At 43.8% G+C, this 21,685-nt stretch overlaps 1 protein-coding gene across 3 annotated transcripts in view; it reads right to left on the reverse strand.

Annotated features, from left to right (window-relative positions):
• Window positions 1–21,685, reverse strand: part of SGCG (sarcoglycan gamma) — a 297,260-nt gene that overhangs the window by 50,664 nt on the left and 224,911 nt on the right. For all 3 annotated transcript variants that reach the window (XM_044285025.1, XM_044285024.1, XM_044285026.1), the window contains exon 5: window positions 12,831–12,950. In XM_044285025.1, the coding sequence (XP_044140960.1) occupies window positions 12,831–12,950 (120 nt within the window). The remainder of the gene's footprint in view (window positions 1–12,830; window positions 12,951–21,685) is intronic.

Genomic DNA, 21,685 nt, shown 5'->3' on the forward strand with positions numbered 1-21,685 from the left:
CTCACTCAGGTGAAAATATTCCAATAAGGGGCACTGTCCATGTGGATTACTATATGTGGGGGAAACCTCGATGAGAATGAAGGACAGACTAAGTAAACACAAATCTACCATCCGTAAACAGAATTTATTACTCCCAATACCCCTTCATTTTCATGATAAAAAACACAACATCTCGCAGTTGAGGTATCAGATTATTGAAGGTGTATCATTACCCCTTCGAGGGGGTGACAGAAATAAATTGTTATTGAAAAGAGAGGCTTACTGGATCCATCGTCTTCAGACAATGGAGCCCAGGGGTCTCAATCGTGAGTACAATGTGTCCTGCTTCCTATAAGGCATTCGGCCTTATGCAATCCGATAAATATATTTATTTTCTTCTTTAGCGTGATTAATCACTGCAAGAATGGATTATTTGACTGAAAATCTTCGCCAGTATAGAGTGGATATGTTTTTGCGAATTTTCTATTGCGAATTTCCTATTGCAAATTTTTCATTGCGAATTTCTCATTGCGATTATTTGATATGCGAATTTTTATTTAATGAGGGAGGCGGAGCTCCTTTGATGATGTCAGTTCCTTAGTGTTTCATTTATGTATAAATAGCTGGAGTGTAAGATGTTTTATTGCAGTCTGATGAAAGCACATTTGTGCTGAAACGCGTCACTATGCCATTTGAATATGTGACTGAATAAATCTACATTGTGCTCTACATCTGCGAAGTGCCGGTCTTTTTCTTTGAAAAGTTGCAATTTTAATGTCACAATTTTGGGGTACACATAACTTGCTAATTTACTTTTATTAACTTTGTGGGGGGAGATGGGAAAAACAGCAATACTGAAAAAGAGTTTTATGTTACAAATCTTGTGGCATTCATTTTTTATATTAATAACAGGATAACTTTATTATCTGGGCCATTACTTATTTATTAATTTTTTTACGGCATTCACCATGATAATTGTATAGTGTATGATTAGGGATGCAACAATACAAAATATGTGGAGGTGATTTTATTTTTGCCATTTTTATCAATGAGCACTATTGACCGCTGCATCTAAGGTGTTCATAAGCAGCCCGAATATGTGCTTCTGCCGAACCAACCATCAAAGCAGCAACCCAGCTGTCATGAGAGATCCAAGCTGCTCTTCTCTGCTTCACAGGAGACCCATACAATGCTTAGACTAGGCCCCCATAAAAAGGCAGGATCATAGCCTAAGGCCCCGCAATGACAAAGCATAAAAATACATATTGGCAGTCACTAAGGGGTCAAAAAAAAACTTTAAGTGGCTGGCACACCCATTTAGGTTCATATATAACATTATTTTGGTCAGTAGTTGTTCCCTGAAATGCACAAGGTTCATATCTTGGTTCCTTTATATCAGAAATGCTCAACCTGCAGCCCTCCAGCTGTTGCAAAACTACAACTCCCAGCATGCCTTGATAGCCTAATGCTATTAGGGCATGCTGGGAGTTGTACTTTTGCAACAGCTGGAGGGCCGCATGTTGAGCATGACTGCTTTATATGTTTTTGTAGGTTTCACTCCTCATTGCAAATAATTATGAAAATACTGCTGTGCGAAAGTGGCCTTAGGTGTTAAACTGCAGTCATGTTTAAAAATTTCTAAACCAATTAGAAGTTATATATTTCTATATTTCTGCATAAATTTGACCTAAAACTACATCAGATTTTCACACAACCTAAAAGCAGACAAAGAAAATTGTGGAAAATGGTCCAATATCACATGTCTGAGAGTGGCATGTGAAGTTTTAGAATCAGCAGATAATTTGAAGGTAAAATTAGAGATGTTTTCAATCAATAGGATGACAATCAGGTGTGAGCAGGGATCTATCAGTCTGATCATCACAATATATTTTTGTGGAAGTGCATCATTGCACAAAAAGCAGATTTCTGAGGACCTCAGAAGAAGATTGTTGATACTCATCAGGCTGAAAAAAGTTATACACCAATCCACAGTCAGGCAGATTGTGTATAAATGGAGGAGATTAAAGACCATTATTACCCTCCCCAGGAGTGGTATACCAATAAAGATCACGTCAAGATCAAGATCTTTCGCACATTACCTAATGTTAATGTCAATGAGTCCAGCATCAAGAGGACCTGAACAACAATGATGTGCATAGCAGTATTGCAAGGAGAAAGGTGCTGCTCTCCAAAAAGAACATCGCTGCTCATCTGCAATTTGCTAAAAATCACCTGTACAAGCCAGAAGGCTACAATGTTCTGCGAACAGATGAAACCAAAATAAAACTTTTGGTTTAAATGAAAAAGGTTATGTTTGGAGAAAGGAAAACACTGCATTCCAGCATATAAACCTTATCCCATCTGTGAACACGGGTGGTGGTAGTATAATGTTGTGTGCATGCTTTGCTGCATCTTCATCACCTTGCCATCATTGATGGAAAAATAAATTTGTATTGGATGCTCATGCACGCTGTTCCCCTATCCCGCCACTCCACTTACCTGTCTCTCCATGCTCTGACATCCCGGACCCACCGGTCTTCCACTGCACTCTTGCAGTGGGTCCAGTCAACGGGGAAGTATGTGCCTTGTTACTTGAAGTCCACAGCCTCCTTTTTACCAGCTAGGCCTTTTCCCTTGTCTTATAGGGGGGCGCAAGCATGATCCTCCTGGCCATTTTAAGGGCCAGCTTGTGCACCCTAAGTCACCAACCAATGACTGGTTACCTTTGGGCACTTAAGACACCTTCCCCTGTGGGAGGATGCAAAAGTGTGCTGTATTCATTCATCTGCCCATGTACCGACTTCTGCTCATTTACTGGATTCAATTTCTGACCATCCGCTTCCTGATCGAATGGAGTAAAATTCCTCTAAGTCGATGTGCAGAACTAATCAACAATTACCCGAAATCTTCAGTTGCAGTTATCACTGCACAATGGAGTCACAGCAGATACTGAAAGCAAAGGTTCACATACTTTTGTCACTCAGAGACATGTGATATTGGATTATTTTTCTCAATAAAAAATAACTAATTTGTTTGATTATCGGTATCTATTTTTAGGAATTGTATGAAATCTGATGTCATTTTGGATCACAATTATGCTGAAATGTAGAAAATTCGAAGTTCACAAACTTTCAAGCACCACTGTAAGGCTACATTCACACGTCAGTATTTTCCTATATCCCGATTTTCAGTCCGTTTTTTGCGGATCCGTTGTCCCTGAAAATGTTTCCGTATGTCATCCGTATGTCATCCGTTTTTTGTGGATCCGCAAAAAACGGAAACATGTATAAAGTTCAATAATCAAATAAAGTTGTTTGGATTTCTTTGAAAAAAAATTGAAAAATAAAAATAAAAATTGTTATGTGTTTCCAGGAACGGATTCCGCATAAAACGGATGACATACGGAATGACATCCGAATGTCTTCCGTTTTTTGCGGATCCATTGACTTTGTATTGTACCAGGATCCGAATTTAGCGGAAAAGAATAGGACATGTTTTATATTTAAATGGACATGCGGAACGGAACAACGGAAACGGACAGCACCCATTGTGCTGTCCGATTTTTTCCAGGACCCATTGAAAATGAATGGGTCCAGATCTGGTCCTGATCTGTTCCGCAAAAAACGGAACAGATCAGGAAAGAAAAAACGGACGTGTGAATGGACCCTAAAAGTAAAGCATAAAAGCCTGAGCCACTGCAGTAAACACAGCTTAATAGTTCTTAACCCATTGTCCAAATCTATTATTATAAATAAAGTTCCTCTCTCTGTACCTTGCATTACTCTTCTTCATCACAGGGCTCCATGCCACATGGACATCTCAGCAAATGGAATAAAAGCACAGATGAACTGTTTTCTTACCAGATTGAACGCAACTAAAAGCAACTGGAACACTAACAAAGATTTCTACTAATGGCCTTGGCTAGTGAATGGACTTGACATAAAGTGTGCACTTACTGGATTTCTCACACTGGTCCTTTCAATGTCTGTACTGGGAAAAAACGCTACAGATTGCATGTTAAAGGCTTGCAAAAGCTACGCAGAACTGCATTATTTTACCTTCTACTTTCTGTCATCCAGTCAAAGTTGGTTGCTGCAGAATTACAATTCATTGCCCAGGGAGGAAATGTATTTTTAAAAAGTCTTTCATGATCATGTACCATTTGACCAGTGGACAAGAATTTATTTTTCTCAACCAGTGGTTGCATATAGTATTTTGCCAATGTAACTACTTGAGTGGCATCAGTCTTGATGTCTTTCCTTGTCAATAACAGATGACCTATTACTAAAATGTTTGTTAAAAAATTTAAGCCACTGGTTTCCTGGAATAATATAGAGTATGGAACTTAAAGGGGTTTTTCGGTAAAAAAAATTTTTTTCCCTGAACAATTTCCTGAAGTATGGCCTATGAAACAAAATATTCATACTTACCTGCTCCGCACAACTTCGGTGGTCCATGCTGCCTCTTCTGGTCCCAACATTGTTTATATCTAACTGGCTATGGGCATGGTCACATGCACAGTGCCAGCCAATGACCAGCTTGTCCCCACTTGCCTGAAGTCCTCCACAATTGTCCCAATTCCAAAACAGGCCGGGGTGAAGACCTTAAGTGATTATCGCCCGGTGGCTCTCACTCCTATTGCTATGAAGTGTTTTGAACAACTTGTCCTCAGGCACATGAAGAGCAAGATCTGTACCTCCATGGACCAATACCAGTTTGCTTACAGAGCACATAGGTCAACTGAGGATGCTGTCTCACTTACCCTTCACACTGCGCTGTCACACCTGGAGCAGAGAGACAGCTATGTGCGGATGCTGTTCATTGATTACAGCTCGGCCTTTAACACCATCCCTCCCAACAAGTTGGCAACGAAACTGAACAACTTGGGTCTCAGCTCACACTTGTGCAACTGGATACTGGATTGTCTTACAAAAAGACCACAAATCGTACGCATGGGCAAGCACTTCTCTTCATCCTTAACACTGAACACTGGGGTACAGCAAGGCTGTGTGTTGAGCCCTCTCCTTTACTCCCTCTTCACAAATGACTGTAAACCTATTCACAATACCAATACCACGACCGTGATAGGCCTAATCTCCAACAATGATGAAACAGCCTATAGGAAAGAGGTTGAGAACCTAGAGAGATGGAGTAAGAACAACAACCTCATAATACCAAGAAAACAAAGGAGCTAATTCTGGATTTTAGGAAGAAGAAACACAATGGACACCATCCCATTAGCATTAATGGTGGAAACGTGGAGATAGTTCAAAGTTTCAGATCCTTGGGAGTTCATATTAGTCAGGACCTGTCATGGATAAAAAACACAACAGAAATTACCAAAAAAAAAGGCCTTCAGAGGCTTTATTTTCTGAGGAGTCACAACTCCCAAAACAGCTGCACTATAGAATCTGTTATCACATACTGCATCACAGTGTGGTCCTTTGGCCGCTCTTCTGAGGACAAGAAGACCCTCAAGCGCATCATCAGAATGGCTGGCAGAATCCCTGGTCCTCAGTTACCATCACTGGAGGACATCTTCACTGCTCGCTGCAGCAACAGGGCAAAAATTATCTGCGGGGATCCAACTCACCCCGGCCACAGCCTTTTCACTCCCCTACCCTCCGGTAGGCGTCTTAGAACCCTACATGCCCGCACCACTAGGCTGAAGAACAGCTTTTACCCCAAAGCAATCAGTCTCCTAAATGCTCGGAGATTATTGCCCCTTCCTAGGATAGAAACTACCACAGACTGAAAGTGACTGCTGCATTCATGAACCCATGATGATCTCTTGTCTGCAGTGGTGTCTGAATCAGTGTGTATATACTCACAAGCACGTCCTACTTTGCTCTTACTATATATATATACTGTGAACTGTGAATAGTAATGCCTTCTAGTGCAATGTTTTGTTTTTTTCTAGTGTAATGCTTTAGTTTAAATGTCAGTTCTTGTTCCTCTGTCCATGGCATCTAGGATTGCTCCAAACAACATTTCATTGTATTGTACATTGTATTACATTGTACTGTACAGTGACAATAAAGGCATCTTATCTTAGCTTCAGTGGTGATGTGGCCACAAGCAGCACGTCACCCCTGAAGCCAGTCATTGGCTGGAGCGGTGCATGTGACCATGTCCATAGCCATCCAGATGCAAATACTGCTAGGATCGGATGATGGTGAGGGCAGAGGCAGCGCAGAGGAGCAGGTAAGTATGGATCTTCTGTTTCAGGGGCCATGCTACAGGAACTTGTAAAAAAATCTTTGCAAAGGAATGGAATAAGTTTAAAAAAATAAATAGGAGATACTTTTTTATAGCACTTCAATAAATTAGCCAGATCAAAGAGCGATAGAAAAGAACTTCATTCTCTGGAGGTCTTGACCTGGCTGGGTATTACAGTTGTGTTCAAAATAATAGCAGTCAGACATCACTAACCTGATCAATCAGTTTTTGCTAGAAATGATATTTCTACATGGCAAATAATTTACTAGCAGGTGTAGTAGAGTAATAGAGACCCAACAGTCATACCATGCATGCTGCTGATTCTCTGTAATTCAATTACTTATTGAAAGGGGCATGTTCAAAATAATAGCAGTGTGGAGTTCAATGAACGAGGTCATTCATTCTTTGAAAAACAGGTGGCAATTATTGCCCTTATTTAAGGAAGGCAGAAAATGTTGTACATTCTGGTTACAGTGCATTTCTCTCTGAAATTCGGAGGAAGCTGGGTCGCTCCAGACATTGTTCAGAAGAACAGCGTACCTTGATTAAAAAGTTGATTGGAGAGGGGAAAACACATAAAGAAGTGCAGAAAATGATGGGCTACTCAGCTAAAATGATCGCAAATGCTTTAAAATAGCAACCAAAACCAGAAAGACGTGGAAGAAAGTGAAAAACTACCACTCAAATGGATAGAAGAATAGCCAAAATGGCAAGGGCTCAGCCAACAATCAGCTCCAGGAAGATCAAAGAAGGTCTAAAGTTACCTGTGAGAACTGTTACAATTAGAAGAGGCCTATGTGAAGCCAAGCTATCTGTAAGAAGCCCCCGCAAAGTCCCACTGTTGAGAAAAAGACATGTGCTGAAGAGGTTACAATTTGCCAAAGAGCACATTGACTGGCCTAAAGAGACATTTTGTGGACTGATGAACGTAAGATTGTTCTTTTTGGGTCTAGTGGCCGGAGACAGTTTGTCAGACGACCCCCAAACACTGAATTCAAGCCACAGTACACTGTAAAGACAATGAAGCATGGTGGTGCAAGCATCATGATATGGGGATGTTTCTCGCACTACGGTGTTGGGCCTATGACCGTCTAATATTCACTTTTCTTCATTTTTTTTTTTTAGAGGAACAACACAAACTTTTTGTGGTAGGGGCTGAGGTGTACATTGGCGTGGAGTCGGGAGGGATGCCTATCACCCTCCGAGATCTATCTGGCTGAACTGTGCCTGGAGCCAGTGCGGGGTAGGCCTGAATAAGTGGGCAAGAAGACTACCCACGCTGTAGGAGGGAAATAGTTAATCGGACCGACCGACATGGGAGGTAACAAGGGCCTGAGTGATTCAGGCCGGAGCTGGGCTGATAAATGACCTGAGCGATTCGGGAAGGCACGGGGTAGCTAGAGCCGTGACGGGCCTAGAGACGGCGGAAGAGCAAGCTTGGGTGGTCCAGGATGAGAGAGGCAACGTGGGCCTGGGCGATCCAGGATGAGAGAGGCAACGTGGGCCTGGGCGACCAAGGATGACTGAAGTAGAGCGGGCCTGGGTGATCCAGGATGACAGAGACCGAGCAAGCCTGGGCGATCCAGGAGGATAGAGGGAGAGCGAGCCTGGGCGATCCAGCATGACCGAGGTAGGGCGAGACTAGGGGATCCTAGATGACGGAGGCAGAGCGAGCCTGGGTGAACCAGGATGACAGAGTGGCAGAGTGACAGAGTGAGCCTGGGCGGCAGAGCGAGCCTGGGTGATCCAGGATGACAGAGGCAGAGTGAGCCTGGGCGGCAGAGCGAGCTTGGGCGATCCAGGATGACAGGAGCAGGGCGAGCCTGGGCGATCCAGGATGACAGAGGCAGAGCAAGCCTGGGCGATCCAGGATGACAGAGGCAGAGCGAGCCTGGGCGATCCAGGATGACAGAGGCAGAGCGAGCCTGGGCGATCCAGGATGACAGAGGCAGAGCGAGCCTGGGCGATCCAGGATGACAGAGGCAGAGCGAGCCTGGGCGATCCAGGATGACAGAGGCAGAGCGAGCCTGGGCGATCCAGGATGACAGGAGCAGAGCGAGCCTGGGCGATCCAGGATGACAGGAGCAGAGCGAGCCTGGGCGATCCAGGATGACAGGGGCAGGGCGAGCCTGGGCGATCCAGGATGACAGGAGCAGGTCGAGCCTGGGCGATCCAGGATGACAGGAGCAGGGCGAGCCTGGGCGATCCAGGATGACAGAGGCAGACCGAGCCTGGGCGATCCAGGATGACAGGAGCAGGGCGAGTCTGGGCGATCCAGGATGACAGGAGCAGGGCGAGCCTGGGCGATCCAGGATGACAGGAGCAGAGCGAGCCTGGGCGATCCAAGAGGACAGGAGCAGAGCGAGCCTGGGCGGTCCAGGATGACAGGAGCAGAGCGAGCCTGGGCGGTCCAGGATGACAGGAGCAGAGCGAGCCTGGGCGATCCAGGATGACAGGAGCAGAGCGAGCCTGGGCGATCCAGGATGACAGGAGCAGAGCGAGCCTGGGCGATCCAGAATGACAGGAGCAGAGCGAGCCTGGGCGATCCAGGATGACAGGAGCAGAGCGAGCCTGGGCGATCCAGGACGACAGGGAAGACAGACAAAAGGCGTATGCATGATACCTGAAGAATCCGGGAAGCTGATGAGCAGCTACCTCTGAACGGGAGGACTGTATAAATGACAGCACCGCAGCCCTGTTTGTTATAAGAAAAGATTGCCCAAAATGGTATGTTAGGAAGCCGGAAAAAGGCACAGCAACAAAACCCCACGACTAAACAACATCCATGGAGTTAGCTACCCCGGAGGGGATGACCTGTGTTACATCTGGCAGCAGCAGTGGGAGGTGCAGTTTCTGGTTTCAGTCGAGGAGGCATAGAGCGATTGTGCAGCGATTGAAAGGCACTTGTGGGAATAGGGGTCCACTGTAGGTTCGAACCTACTTAACCTGGGCCAGCGGTAGCACAGACGATTGGAACCAGAACCGCAGTTCCAGACCCCGCAGCAGCGTCCGCGAGGCAGCACCTTAATGATCACCCCGGTGTCCGGTCTGTCCGCTGCATTCCTAAAGCTTCTTTTCTCTTCCCCCCTTTTTTTTTTTTTTTTTACCGGAATGGAGAAACAGGCCGGCCAGCCCCGTGCCTGCCAACCAAGGCTTCTCGGCTGGAATGTCCTGCAAAACAAATGAAAAATAGAAAACAATACATGCAATTATGCCTAATTATGGTTGTGGATGCCCCCAGGTCCGGTGTACTAAAGAAGAACTTGTACCACTTAGATTTAATATTGTCATTATTCTTAAACATCGCCTTAGGAGAGCAGGGAAGAGCAGGAAGATGCGGGACCGGAGGACCGGGCGGGGAGCAAGGAAGGATGACAGGGGCAGGATGGGCCTGGGCGAACCGGGATGACAGAGGCAGAACGGGCCTGGGCGAACCGGGATGACAGAGGCAGAACGAGCCTGGGCGATCCAGGATGACAGAGGCAGAACGAGCCTGGGCGATCCAGGATGACAGAGGCAGAACGAGCCTGGGCGATCCAGGATGACAGAGGCAGAACGAGCCTGGGCGATCCAGGATGACAGAGGCAGAACGAGCCTGGGCGATCCAGGATGACAGAGGCAGAACGAGCCTGGGCGATCCAGGATGACAGAGGCAGAACGAGCCTGGGCGATCCAGGAAGACTACGGATGATGAGGGAGAGCAAGATAAGAAGCATGGAAAAACAGACAAAAACATGTGTGCGTGATACCTGAAGAAATTCGGGAAGCTGAGCCGCTACTTGGCTGAAACGGGAAGACCGGATATCAGACGGTACTGCAGCCCTGTAAAGAGGAGGCTCCCCCCGCCTGTTCATGATGGAAAAACTTATCAGCACTCAAGTATGGACAATAAGCGATAATCAGCACCCAGGTGCAACACGGCGGTGCCACACGCATGTGCACAGAAGGGGCGGCGCGGGACAGTTCGTGCCAACCCTGAGCATGGGAGGGCGGCACTACAGCGGTGCCACACGCAGCGCCCAGGAGGGCGGCAGACACAGCCGCCAACAGGTGTGCACAGGAGGGCGGCACCACGCCACCGCGCCATACACAAATGCACAGGGGGCGGTAGACATACGGCGGATGCACAGGTGCAGGAGGCGGCATGGCGGGTGTCGCAGACATGCGCACAGGAGAGCGGCCGAACATGGCCGAGCCGTATAAAACGTGGTGTAATGCACCTGCCTGCTGGTCGCACAAAAATCATGCAGAGGCATTTTTCTTTTTTTTTTTTTTTTAACATTTCCATCTTGCTGAGAACAAACAAATGAGTTACTGATTGACAGGACACTCGTCCAATCATAGTTGAGGCCGGATGGGCCTGGGTAGGGTGAGGAGGAGGCCCAACACGTTTCGGGGATATATAAACCCCCCTCATCAGGGGCATATACACTTTATGGCTAGCTGGTCGATTTAAACCGAATATGGCGCCAAAGACAGTGTTGAAACGTCACTTCCGGTCCGCGTGTGTCCATGCGTTCCAATATGGAACGCAAACCGGAAGTGAGGTGTACAAAATATGGAGCATCTCAATCTATGTAATTTATAATCATTCACCTATACAGGATATATCGTGCATGAATCAATAACAAATATAGTTTGTAATACAATACACTGGTCCCGTCTCTCTTCCAGACATGAACGAGTAGCCGGAAGTGGGATCACTTCCGGTATATGAGGTACCGAATATATGATCTGTGGAATGCCCGAACTTGTCCTCTGTGGAATGGGAAAAAAAAAAAACATATATGCTGCCGAAGAAGAAAAGAAGAGGTGGAGGCTTTGATCAGTGGTTCTTATTAAAAAGTCTGTGACCTGCGGCCGTGGAGTGACGTCACCCCCAGATCTCCGCCCACTTCCGCTCATTGGAACGCAAGTGGCAGAGCTACGGGGAAAGGCATCCGTAGACCTAATATAAAGGATAAAGGGTAAAAAATAAACGATACATCTGTTACCTGAGTGAGGGATCCGGCGCGCCCCACGCTGGAACGCACGCCGAGCAGGTGACCGAGGGCCCGGGCCCGGCTGGATTCCGGCGTGCGCTCCAAGCTGGAACGCATGCCGAACACATGACCGGAAGCCCAGGCCCGGCCGAGAAGCTCCGGCGCACGCTCCCCGCCGGAACGCATGCCGGCCCGGGACAGCGCCCGACCCAGAGGACGGGTGGGACCCAGGGAAGAGGAGTACGTGACCGCCGCTCGGAGGAGCCCCGGAAGTGACGCGCTGCGAACCGGAAGTGACGGCCGGACCAAGGAAGCTGCATGAAGCAACCGTCCTCAGGGTGAGGACGCGTGAGAAATATATAGTCAGCAGCCCCGCCCACAAATACAGGCTGTAACCAGCCTTAATACATATCGTTTTCTTCATGTTTTCATTTGGAATAGAATGTGTAGTGTTCCCAATGCATTTGTGTGTATGGAAATAAAAGCTATTAGAAGGATTTTGAGCTTTATTCACTTTTTTAAACACACTGCTATTATTTTGAACACAACTGTATATGGGCAGCCTATTGTGTTCAATAGGAATTATGCCATGCTTTATTTCTCCTGTGGAGGTGCTGCAAGGGAGTTGAATAATTGCTGTTTGCAGATTAAAATTTCTGGGGTTTCCAGCAACAGGAAACCCTGGGGACTTTTCTAACAAAAGATGATTGTCAAATGCACGCACCCCCTTGAAGGTCTCTGCAGCTTTAGTGTCTTATATATTGAGATTTTATAAGAGAATTAAAAAGTTTAATTAAACTAAAAGCGATTTTGCGGCATTAAAGTATTAAAAATGGGAATTTTTGTTTTTAGGGCACTGTAGTTTTGTAGATGTGGCATGGAGACGGTATCCAGTGTCCAGACAAGGACTTCGTAAGAAGGTTTGAAAACTCAGTGGGGGGAAGAACCTCAGTACATGTTGTTATTTTCCTAGTAGAGTCTTATGTAGTAATTTATTAACACCCCAACGCTGACGGTAGATGCGCCTAAGTTATGAAGGCACAAGCCTCTACATAAGGCTCCATTCAGACGTCCGTAGAATGTGTCCGCACCCATTCTGCAATTATCCGGAACGGGTGCGGGCCCATTCATTCTCTATGTAGCAGGAATAGATGTCCGCATTTCCAGAGCACGGCCCCGAACTTCCGGTCCGCGGCTCCGGAAAAAAATAGAACATGTCCTATTCTTGTCCACAATAGCGGACAAGAATAGGCAGTTCTATGGGGGTGCCGGCCGGATGTATTGTCTATGAACCAACTAAAGGACGTTTCATCAACATGCCCACAATTTAAGATGCTCATGTGCTAAATCCAGCAGTGTTTTAGGAAGATGATCACACAAGATGTGTGGAAACCATTATACAACAGATTGTTTGGTGCTCTTCCATTTTCAAGATTGAGAAAAACTGAGAATAGTTAGGAAAAAAAAAGTCGGCTGGTGGAGGCTCAAAGTTAGTTGAGATTATATTTTCATCAGGTCAGAAATTTCACCTTCTGAACGCCTGAAAATTACGATGCCAGTATTTTTGGCAAGACGATTTAGGGTTGTCATGGGATTTAAAGAGTAGTACAGACTTACAAAAAAAACAGAACTCTACTTTTGTCTGCCCACCTGTGACTCTCAGCTTGTCTGTTCCAACAAGAACTTCTTTATCATCAACAGAAAACAGCATCTTTCCTTTATCGGAGTGTATCTGGAACTGTTGCCCATAGGTTTCTATCAGACCAGGACCTGAAATAAAGAACTCAAGATAAATGATAAAGACTAGTAAATGTGACTTAATTGACAATTTTAATATAGTAAAGTAAAACATTTGCGTAAATTTAAGGTGGTTGTTGGTATGGACAACCTGCCTCTCTAATAAAAAATAAAAAAATGGCTCATCTTCCACCCTCACTACAGATATCATGAGACTAGGTGCACTGACCAACAATAGTGATCTCTAGTTCACCAATAATCAAAGCCATTAATATTATATGGTGCTCTTTATACTTTGAAATACCAATAGAGCATACCATATTATTAACAACCCCTCCTTCTAATAGATGGTTCCCTCCATGGGCAGAAGATCATATCTTGAGATCGGGAGTTGTTGTGATGAGCTATTTCCATGAGCTGCTGTCTACATGCCTATTTCTTCTAAAACACTGAAAAAAAAAGTTTTTTTTTTTAGAATCACATGGATGCTGTTAACAAGCTCTAGCCGATAGCAGGTAGCTTGAATAGGGGACCCTATCTACCAGCTTGAAATGCCCATAGAGGGAGGCCAGTTATAGTGAAAGTCAAACTGGCCAATTTCCTAGGGCCTCTGTTTACTAAGATGGCCCCGAGGATGGGAACCACAGAAGCAGAAACTAAAATCACTTAGTATTATATCATGTTACACAATGGTATTATTTAAGAACTGAGTTGCAGTATTATTTGGGTACTATTTGGTGCTACTATGTGTGCGGTATATGGCAGCAACATCTTGGCACAACATGGCAATATAATGTGATATAGAAATATAATATAATATACTGCCAATGACAATATAATATAATAAACATGGCGATATTATATACTGAATTTATGGTAAAACTTTAGTTTCTGGGCCTCTTTGCTGGGTATAGTGATATAGTGAATGCCATGTGCAGTTGTTTCCAGAATCTACAAACAGCTTTATTTGAGTGCATCCTGGAATTTTTGACTCTGCGATCTTATTGAGGTCTGTTTTGTAGGCGTGTTTGCTGTGGTTTCAGCTTTCTGTTTGCTGTTTCATTGCTGTCTTGTAGCTTAGAATAAGTTTCTGCAAGATTGAATTCCTCTTTCCTATATTTATCATTCTCCACCTGTGCATCATCGCCGCCTTCCATCTGCTCAATTGCCAGACTCTGTCTTCCTCATCTATTGCCATCCTCATCCAGTCTTCTGTCATCAATGAGTTTATTATTCTGTATTTGTTGTCTGATACATGCTTCATACAGTATATATTTTCTCTTGACCATCCTGCTGTTATGTAATTCTGCTCTACTTAAGCCTTGGTGGTATCTGAGTACCAAGAGCCATTGATTAGGACTTGGGAAAGGTGACTGCTATGGTGAAGATCTGCAGTCTTGCATACAACTGGCATTGTTACACTATGATAGGTGCAAATAAATGTCTAGACACAATGGAATCGCCTTAAATAGTGTCAATTACTGACACAAAATTAGCTCAATATGATGTTAACAAAGTTATAATACTATCACATTGAATGGGACATCATGTTCCTGTTCCTTACATATGATAGGGGAATGTCCTTGCCTGGAGACATTCTGGGCAGATATTGTGGACATGCCCTTCAATGTTCTGCCATACCCCGACTTTTGATGCCTGAGTTGTTTGAACCTTAGATTTAATCACACTGCTGGAACATTTTGGTATTCTCTTAGCTAGTAGTGTACTATGTAAAGAAAGGTGCATGTCCAGATACAATCCACGGACAGAGATTTAAGGCCTCTTTCACACGTCAGTGATTTTCATTTATTGTGAGCCAAAACCAGGTGCGGCTCTAAACACAGAACAGGTGGAAATCTATTCATTATACCTGATCTCTGTGTAAGCTCCACTCCTGGTTTTGGCTTACAATCACTAATGGAAATTACTGATCATCCACTGACTGTGTGAGAGCAGCCTAAGAGAGTATACAATAAAATAGCAGTAGGGCAACACACAGGCTGATGCAATGATTAAACAATTGGAAACTAAAGTTATTCTAGTCCAAGCAGAAACTAAAACGATCAACAGAGAAAAGTTCCTGCGCGACAAAGGGGATTTTTAAACATGCCGTATATTTGATTGGAATATGCATAGGACAAGGAGAAGGAGGGAATGGAGGTTCATGCTGGGCTACAAGTGTCGGACTATTGGACTCTGGTTTTGACTCCAGCATGGGAGAAGATAATCAGAGCTCCAATGTACAGCTAGAAGCAGTGGCTTATGGGCCCCCTTTAGAAAACACACGAGGAGGGGGTGGAAGACAACACGGCAGAAATACAAGATGAATATGATGAAACAAATGTTATTAATTTTACATCTTTAACATTATCAAAAGAATGTATAAAATTATCAAAAGGTCTTAAAGGGGTTGTCCGCTTTTTAATATTGATGACCTATCCTCAGGATAGGTCATCAATATCAGTTTGGCAGGGTTCCAATTCCCAGAACCCCTGCCGATCAGCTATTTGAAGAGAATGGGGACACCATACTTGTAATTACAGTACTCGCCTCTGCAGTTGCAAGAAGAGAAGGCAGCGCTCGTACGAGCGTTCCTTTCTCTTCAAACAGCTGACAGAGTACTGTTTGAAATCGACATGTATAAGGTTATTTGTAAAATTAACCTGTTTAAGTTACATGCCACTAAACAGGGTATACTACAAATTAAAAATTATAGACGGAGTGAGAGACAAATTCAGGTGGGACCCTTGGGGTTCAGTTTGAGTAATGAGTTGTCAACGCAGGAATATGATATCACTAGAGTTGAGCGAATCAAATCCAACAAAGTGGATTTGCTACTTACAAAAAAATGCTCTTCATGACTAGCTCTTCATGACTAAGTAATTTTTCTTTGTAACATTCGGCAAAGCAGCCAAATCGAATTTTCCAAAACTTCACTCATCTCTAGATATCACAACTGATTTATTGGACTTGGGTTTTAATGTGAAGGAAGATAAACAGTCTGTTGATATGGAATTTAGGAGAGCAGTTCCTCTATTACATATCCTCCCATTTCAGCTGGCTCTTCTTTAGACCTTTTTCAAAAGCAAGGAAATGCAGGTGTTGATATATCCTAAGTCAACTCCTAATCTCACTGAAAGTGAATACAAGGTGTTAAAATGGTTAAAACAACAAGGAGATGTGATAGGGAGACCAGTCGACAAGAGCAAAATGCAACACTGAGAGCGACTGACAATCTTTAGAGGAGCATACTGCTCACTGAGCAAGCAGTTAGTGGGGTAGATATGAAAGTTGGAGATCAGGTGGTGAATCAACTGGAACAGGCAATTAGCTGGGTTAATGTATTTAAAGGGAGTACAAAGGGATCCAAGCAGAGGAAGGCCAATCCTGTTTCTGTGCTTCCAAGCAAAATCGCCAAGATTCGTGGGGATGGTAGTGCAGGTAGGCCTAGACAGTTATTATAAATTATTTGGTGGAACAGGTGGATAAATTACTGAGAGGGGATGGGGATGACCCAGCTGTTGTGGTCCATGTTGGTACCAATGACAAAATAAGTCCTTAAGGATAATTTTAAAGAACTAGGCTCCAAGCTGAAAGGAAGGACCTCCAAGGTAGTGTTCTCTGGAATACTGCATGTACCATGCGCTACACAAGGCTATCAGCAGGAGCTTAGGGAGTTAAATGCATGGCTTAAGTCTTGGTGTAGAGCAGAAGGGTTTGGGTTCCTAGACCACTGGGTTGACTTTTCACAGGGGTACAAACAGTTTTCCGCAGATAATTTGCACCTCAATGGAAGGGGAGCTTCTGTGTTAAAGGGTTTCTACCACTTGCTTTGCACCCATTTCGTTTTCAGACACTAGCGATCCGCTAGTGTCTGATGTACAATACAAGCTAAGTATTATCTTATTCTGTCCGGCCGTTTTGTTTAAAAAAGCACTTTTATATTTATGCAAATGAGCCTCTAGGTGCTATGTGGGCGTCTTTCCAGCACCTAGAGGCTCAGTCTACCTTCCTAAACTTCCGCCCAGCTCGTCGCTCCAGACCGCCCTTCTCCTAGCGAATTCGATCCTCCCCCTGCTCCTGGCGTCTGAAATCTCGCGCCTGCGCCGTCCGTCTCTGCATTCAGCGGCATTCGGCACAGTGGAAATGTCTGAGCAGGGAGTGCTCAGACATTTCCACTGCGCCTGCGCCGAATGCAGAGACGGACGGCGCAGGCGCGAGATTTCAGACGCCAGGAGCAGGGGGAGGATCGAATTCGCTAGGAGAAGGGCGGTCTGGAGCGACGAGCTGGGCGGAAGTTTAGGAAGGTAGACGGAGCCTCTAGGTGCTGGAAAGACGCCCACATAGCACCTAGAGGCTCATTTGCATAAATATAAAAGTGCTTTTTTAAACAAAACGGCCGGACAGAATAAGATAATACTTAGCTTGTATTGTACATCAGACACTAGCGGATCGCTAGTGTCTGAAAACGAAATGGGTGCAAAGCAAGTGGTAGAAACCCTTTAAAGGAGAGAATTATGGCTCGGGGGCAATGCATTTAAACTACGGACGAGGGGGGAGGATATGGCTATAAATATAGTGGTAGACAGGTTACAGAGGGGTCAGAATATATTGGTGGGTGGAATGGATGGTGGGGGGAGGATCATAAAAGTGGATAAGGAGATCTGTCAGTTACAAACCAACTCTGAGGGAGGAAAAAATTATCATAAAAAATAAAATAATTTTCCTAAAAGTGTAAAATTTGAGGACAACTTAAAATTTATGTTCACAAATGCCAGAAGTCTAGCAAGCAAAATGGGAGAGCTTGAAGCCTTGGTACTGGAGAAACATATTGATATACAGTTAGGTCCATATGTATTTGGACACTGACACAAATTATTATTTTTTTTACCTGTTTACTAAAACATATTCAGGTTATAGTTATATAATGGACATGGACATAAATTCCAGACTTTTAGCTTTCATTTGAGGGTATCCACATTAAAATTGGATGAAGGGTTTAGGAGTTTCAGCTCCTTTACATGTGGCACCCCGTTTTTAAAGGGACCAAAAGCAATTGGACAATTGACTCAAAGGCTGTTTTATAGGCAGATGTGGGCAATTCCTTCATCATTTCGATCTCAATTAAGCACATAAAAGGCCTGGAGTTGATTTTAAGTGTGGTGCTTGTATTTTGAAAGATTTTGCTGAGAAGTAAACATGTGGTCAGAGGAGCTCTACATGCAGGTGAAACAAGCCATCCTTCATCTGCGAAAACAGAAAAAACCCATCCGAGAAATTGCTACATTATTAGGAGTGGCAAAATCTACAGTTTGGTACATCCTGAGAAAGTAAGAAAGCACTGGTGACCTCAACAATGCAAAAAGACCTGGATGCCCATGAACGACAACAGTTGTGGATGATCGCACAATAATTACCATGGTGAAGAGAAACCCCTTCACAACAGCCAACCAAGTGAACAGCACTCTCCAGGATATAGGCGTATAAGAATAAGAAGGCTAGATTGGACTTTGCTAAAAAAAATCAGCACACTTCTGGAAGAACATTCTTTGGACAGATGAAACCAAGATCAAACTCTACCAGAATGATGGAAAGAAAAAAGTATGCAAAGGCATGGTACAGCTCATGATTCAAAGCATACATCACCTGTAAAACATGGCGGAGGCAGTGTGATGGCGTGGGCATGCATGGCTGCCAGTGGCACTGGGTCCCTAGTGTTTATTGATGATGGGAAACAGGACAGAAGCAGCCGGATGAATTCTGGGGTTTCAGAGACATACTGTGCGCTCAAATCCAGCCAAATGCAGCCAAACTGATTGGTTGGCGTTTCATAATACAGATGGACAATGACCCTAAACATAAAGCCAAACCAACCCAGGAGTTTATTAAAGCAAAGAAGTAGAATATTCTTGAATGACCAAGTCAGTCACCGGATCTGAACCCAATAGAGCATTTCACTTGTTAAAGACTAAACTTCAGACAGAAAGGACCACAAACAAACAGCAACTGAAAACCACGGCAGTAAAGGCCTGGCCGAGCATTAAAAAGGAAGAAACACAGCGTCTGGTGATGTCCATGAGTTCAATACTTCATGCAGTCATTGCCAACAAAGGATTTTCAACCAAGTATATTATTTATCCCTTGAAATGAAGGAATTGAGTTTAAAAAATGCTTTAGTTCCTCACATTTTTATGCAATCATTTTGTTCAACCCACTGAATTAAAGCTGAAAGTATGAACTTCGACTGAATCTGGATTGTTTTGTTCAAAATCCATTGTGGTAATGTACAGAAGAAAAATTAGAAAAATGTTGTCTCTGTCCAAATATATATGGACCTAACTGTAGTTTGCGAGACATGGCTCAATCTTCTCATTATTGGCTTGTAAATCTTCAAGGTTTTACACTCTTTAGAAACGATAGAGCTAAACGCAATGGTTGTGGATGAAGGTTTTGCGGATGTTGAAACCTTGTGGGTGGAATTACAGAGGTAAGAAAATAATGAAAAAATAAATCTTGGTGTGATCTACAGAACCCCCAATATCACTGAGGAGATAGAAGATAAACTGCACGCGCAAATGGAGTGGGTGGCGCAGGCTGGCACAGTAGTGGTAATGGGAGACTTTAACTATCCGGTCCAGACATAGATTGGGAACATGGTTCTGCCTCTGCTGCAAAACCAAAAAAATTCCTCAGCTTTTTGTAGCCGAGGTGATGCTCTTCTAGATCTAGTAATTTTTAACAATGCAGAGCTTGTGAAAAACGTCACTGTCCATGAAAACCTTGGTAACAGTGACCACAATATAATTATATTGCAACTAAACTGTAAATAAACACTCAGGTTGGTAGGGCAAAAACACTTAATTTTAAAAAGGCGAATTTCCCAGGGTTGAGCGCTGCACTTCAGTACATAGACTAGGAGCAGCTATTGTCACATAATGACACTAATGCTAAATGGGAGTGCTTTAAATCTACTTTGGATAAGTATATTGTTAAATACATTCCTAGAGGTAACAAGTACAAGTGAATAAAATGAAACCCCACATGGCTTACACATAGTGTAAAAAGGGCAATAAATGACAAAAAGAGGGCCTTTAAAAATACAAATCTGAGGGGTCAGCTGTAGCCTTTAAAAAGTATGAAGAACTAAATAAATTATGTAAGGGTGTAATAAAATCAGCAAAAATACACAATTAAATACAGGTGGCCAAAGAAAGTAAGACCAACCCCAAATAAACCAAGGTCAGAACATACAGTATATAACCCCTAAATGATGGTAACTGGGTGTTGGTCACTGGGGATCAAGAGAAGGGAAAGCTCCTAAATGGGTTTATTAGCTCTGTATATACAAAAGAGAGCATCTTATGAGCATCTTAAAACTCTAGGGTGTAATCCATCTGGACCTTGGGCCTTTTTCACTTTTTTATTTTTATTTTTTAGCTTATTAAGGACCATATCTACAGTCAGCCAGTTAGGTATGTTATTTGAGGTATTTACACCAGTGGCACCACCCTCATAAGATGCTCTCTTTTGTATATACAGAGCTAATAAACCCATTTAGGAGCTTTCCCTTCTCTTGATCCCCAGTGACCAACACCCAGTTACCATCATTTAGGGGTTATATACTGTATGTTCTGACCTTGGTTTATTTGGGGTTGGTCACTGGGGATCAAGAGAAGGGAAAGCTCCTAAATGGGTTTATTAGCTCTGTATATACAAAAGAGAGCATCTTATGAGGGTGGTGCCACTGGTGTAAATACCTCAAATAACATACCTAACTGGCTGACTGTAGATATGGTCCTTAATAAGCTAAAAAAAAAAAAAAGTGAAAAAGGCCCAAGGTCCAGATGGATTACACCCTAGAGTTTTAAAGTAGCTCAGTTCAGTTATTGCTTTGCCTCTGTTCATAATATTTCCAGATTATTTGATGACAGGCATTGTACCATGGGACTGGCGCAAGGCAAATGTGGTGCCCATTTTCAAAAAGGGTGCTAGGTAGGGATGAGCGAATCGACTTTGGATGAAACATCCAAAGTCGATTCGCATACAACTTCATTAGAATACTGTACAGAGTGAGCACTCTGTACAGTACAAGTGGTACTTTGGAACCGAACCCGAGTTCAGTAAAAGGTTTTTAACAGTAGAAATGTATTTCTGAAGTTATCACCCGAAGTCTTGCGAGACTTCGCAAAGTAATAACTTCGGCTCATAACCCTTCCCATCTGATTGGTCAGCTTCCATGCTCCAGAACAGCATCAGGTGTTCCTGACCTGTTAATTACTAAGAGAAACACCCCAATCAGGTGGGAAGTGATCCACAGTTTCAGAAAAGACAGAAAATACTTCATTTATATTGTAAAGTTAGGTCATGTTTCCTATTCAATCCTCTAGGTATACATGTTCCTAAATTAAACATCCAGTATGTTTCACGACTGTACAATTTTTGCCTACGGTCTCCTCCTCTAACTGGAGCCGTGACTCTCTCAATTCCTTGCACACAAAACGCAGAGGTATCGCCCTTATGTACTACCGCGAAGTATGATGTGGCTGCTGAAACATTGCGTGTTGCGATATGTGGGATGTCGCTCAGATTGAATAGGAAACATGACCTAACTTTACAATATAAATGAAGTATTTTCTGTCTTTTCTGAAACTGTGGATCACTTCCCACCTGATTGCGGTGTTTCTCTTAGTAATTAACAGGTCAGGAACACCTGATCCTGTTCTGGAGCATGGAAGCTGACCAATCAGATGGGAAGGGTTGTTCCTCAC

The sequence above is a fragment of the Bufo gargarizans genome, chromosome 3 (assembly GCF_014858855.1).
Source record: "Bufo gargarizans isolate SCDJY-AF-19 chromosome 3, ASM1485885v1, whole genome shotgun sequence".
NCBI classification, from domain to species: Eukaryota; Metazoa; Chordata; class Amphibia; order Anura; family Bufonidae; genus Bufo; species Bufo gargarizans.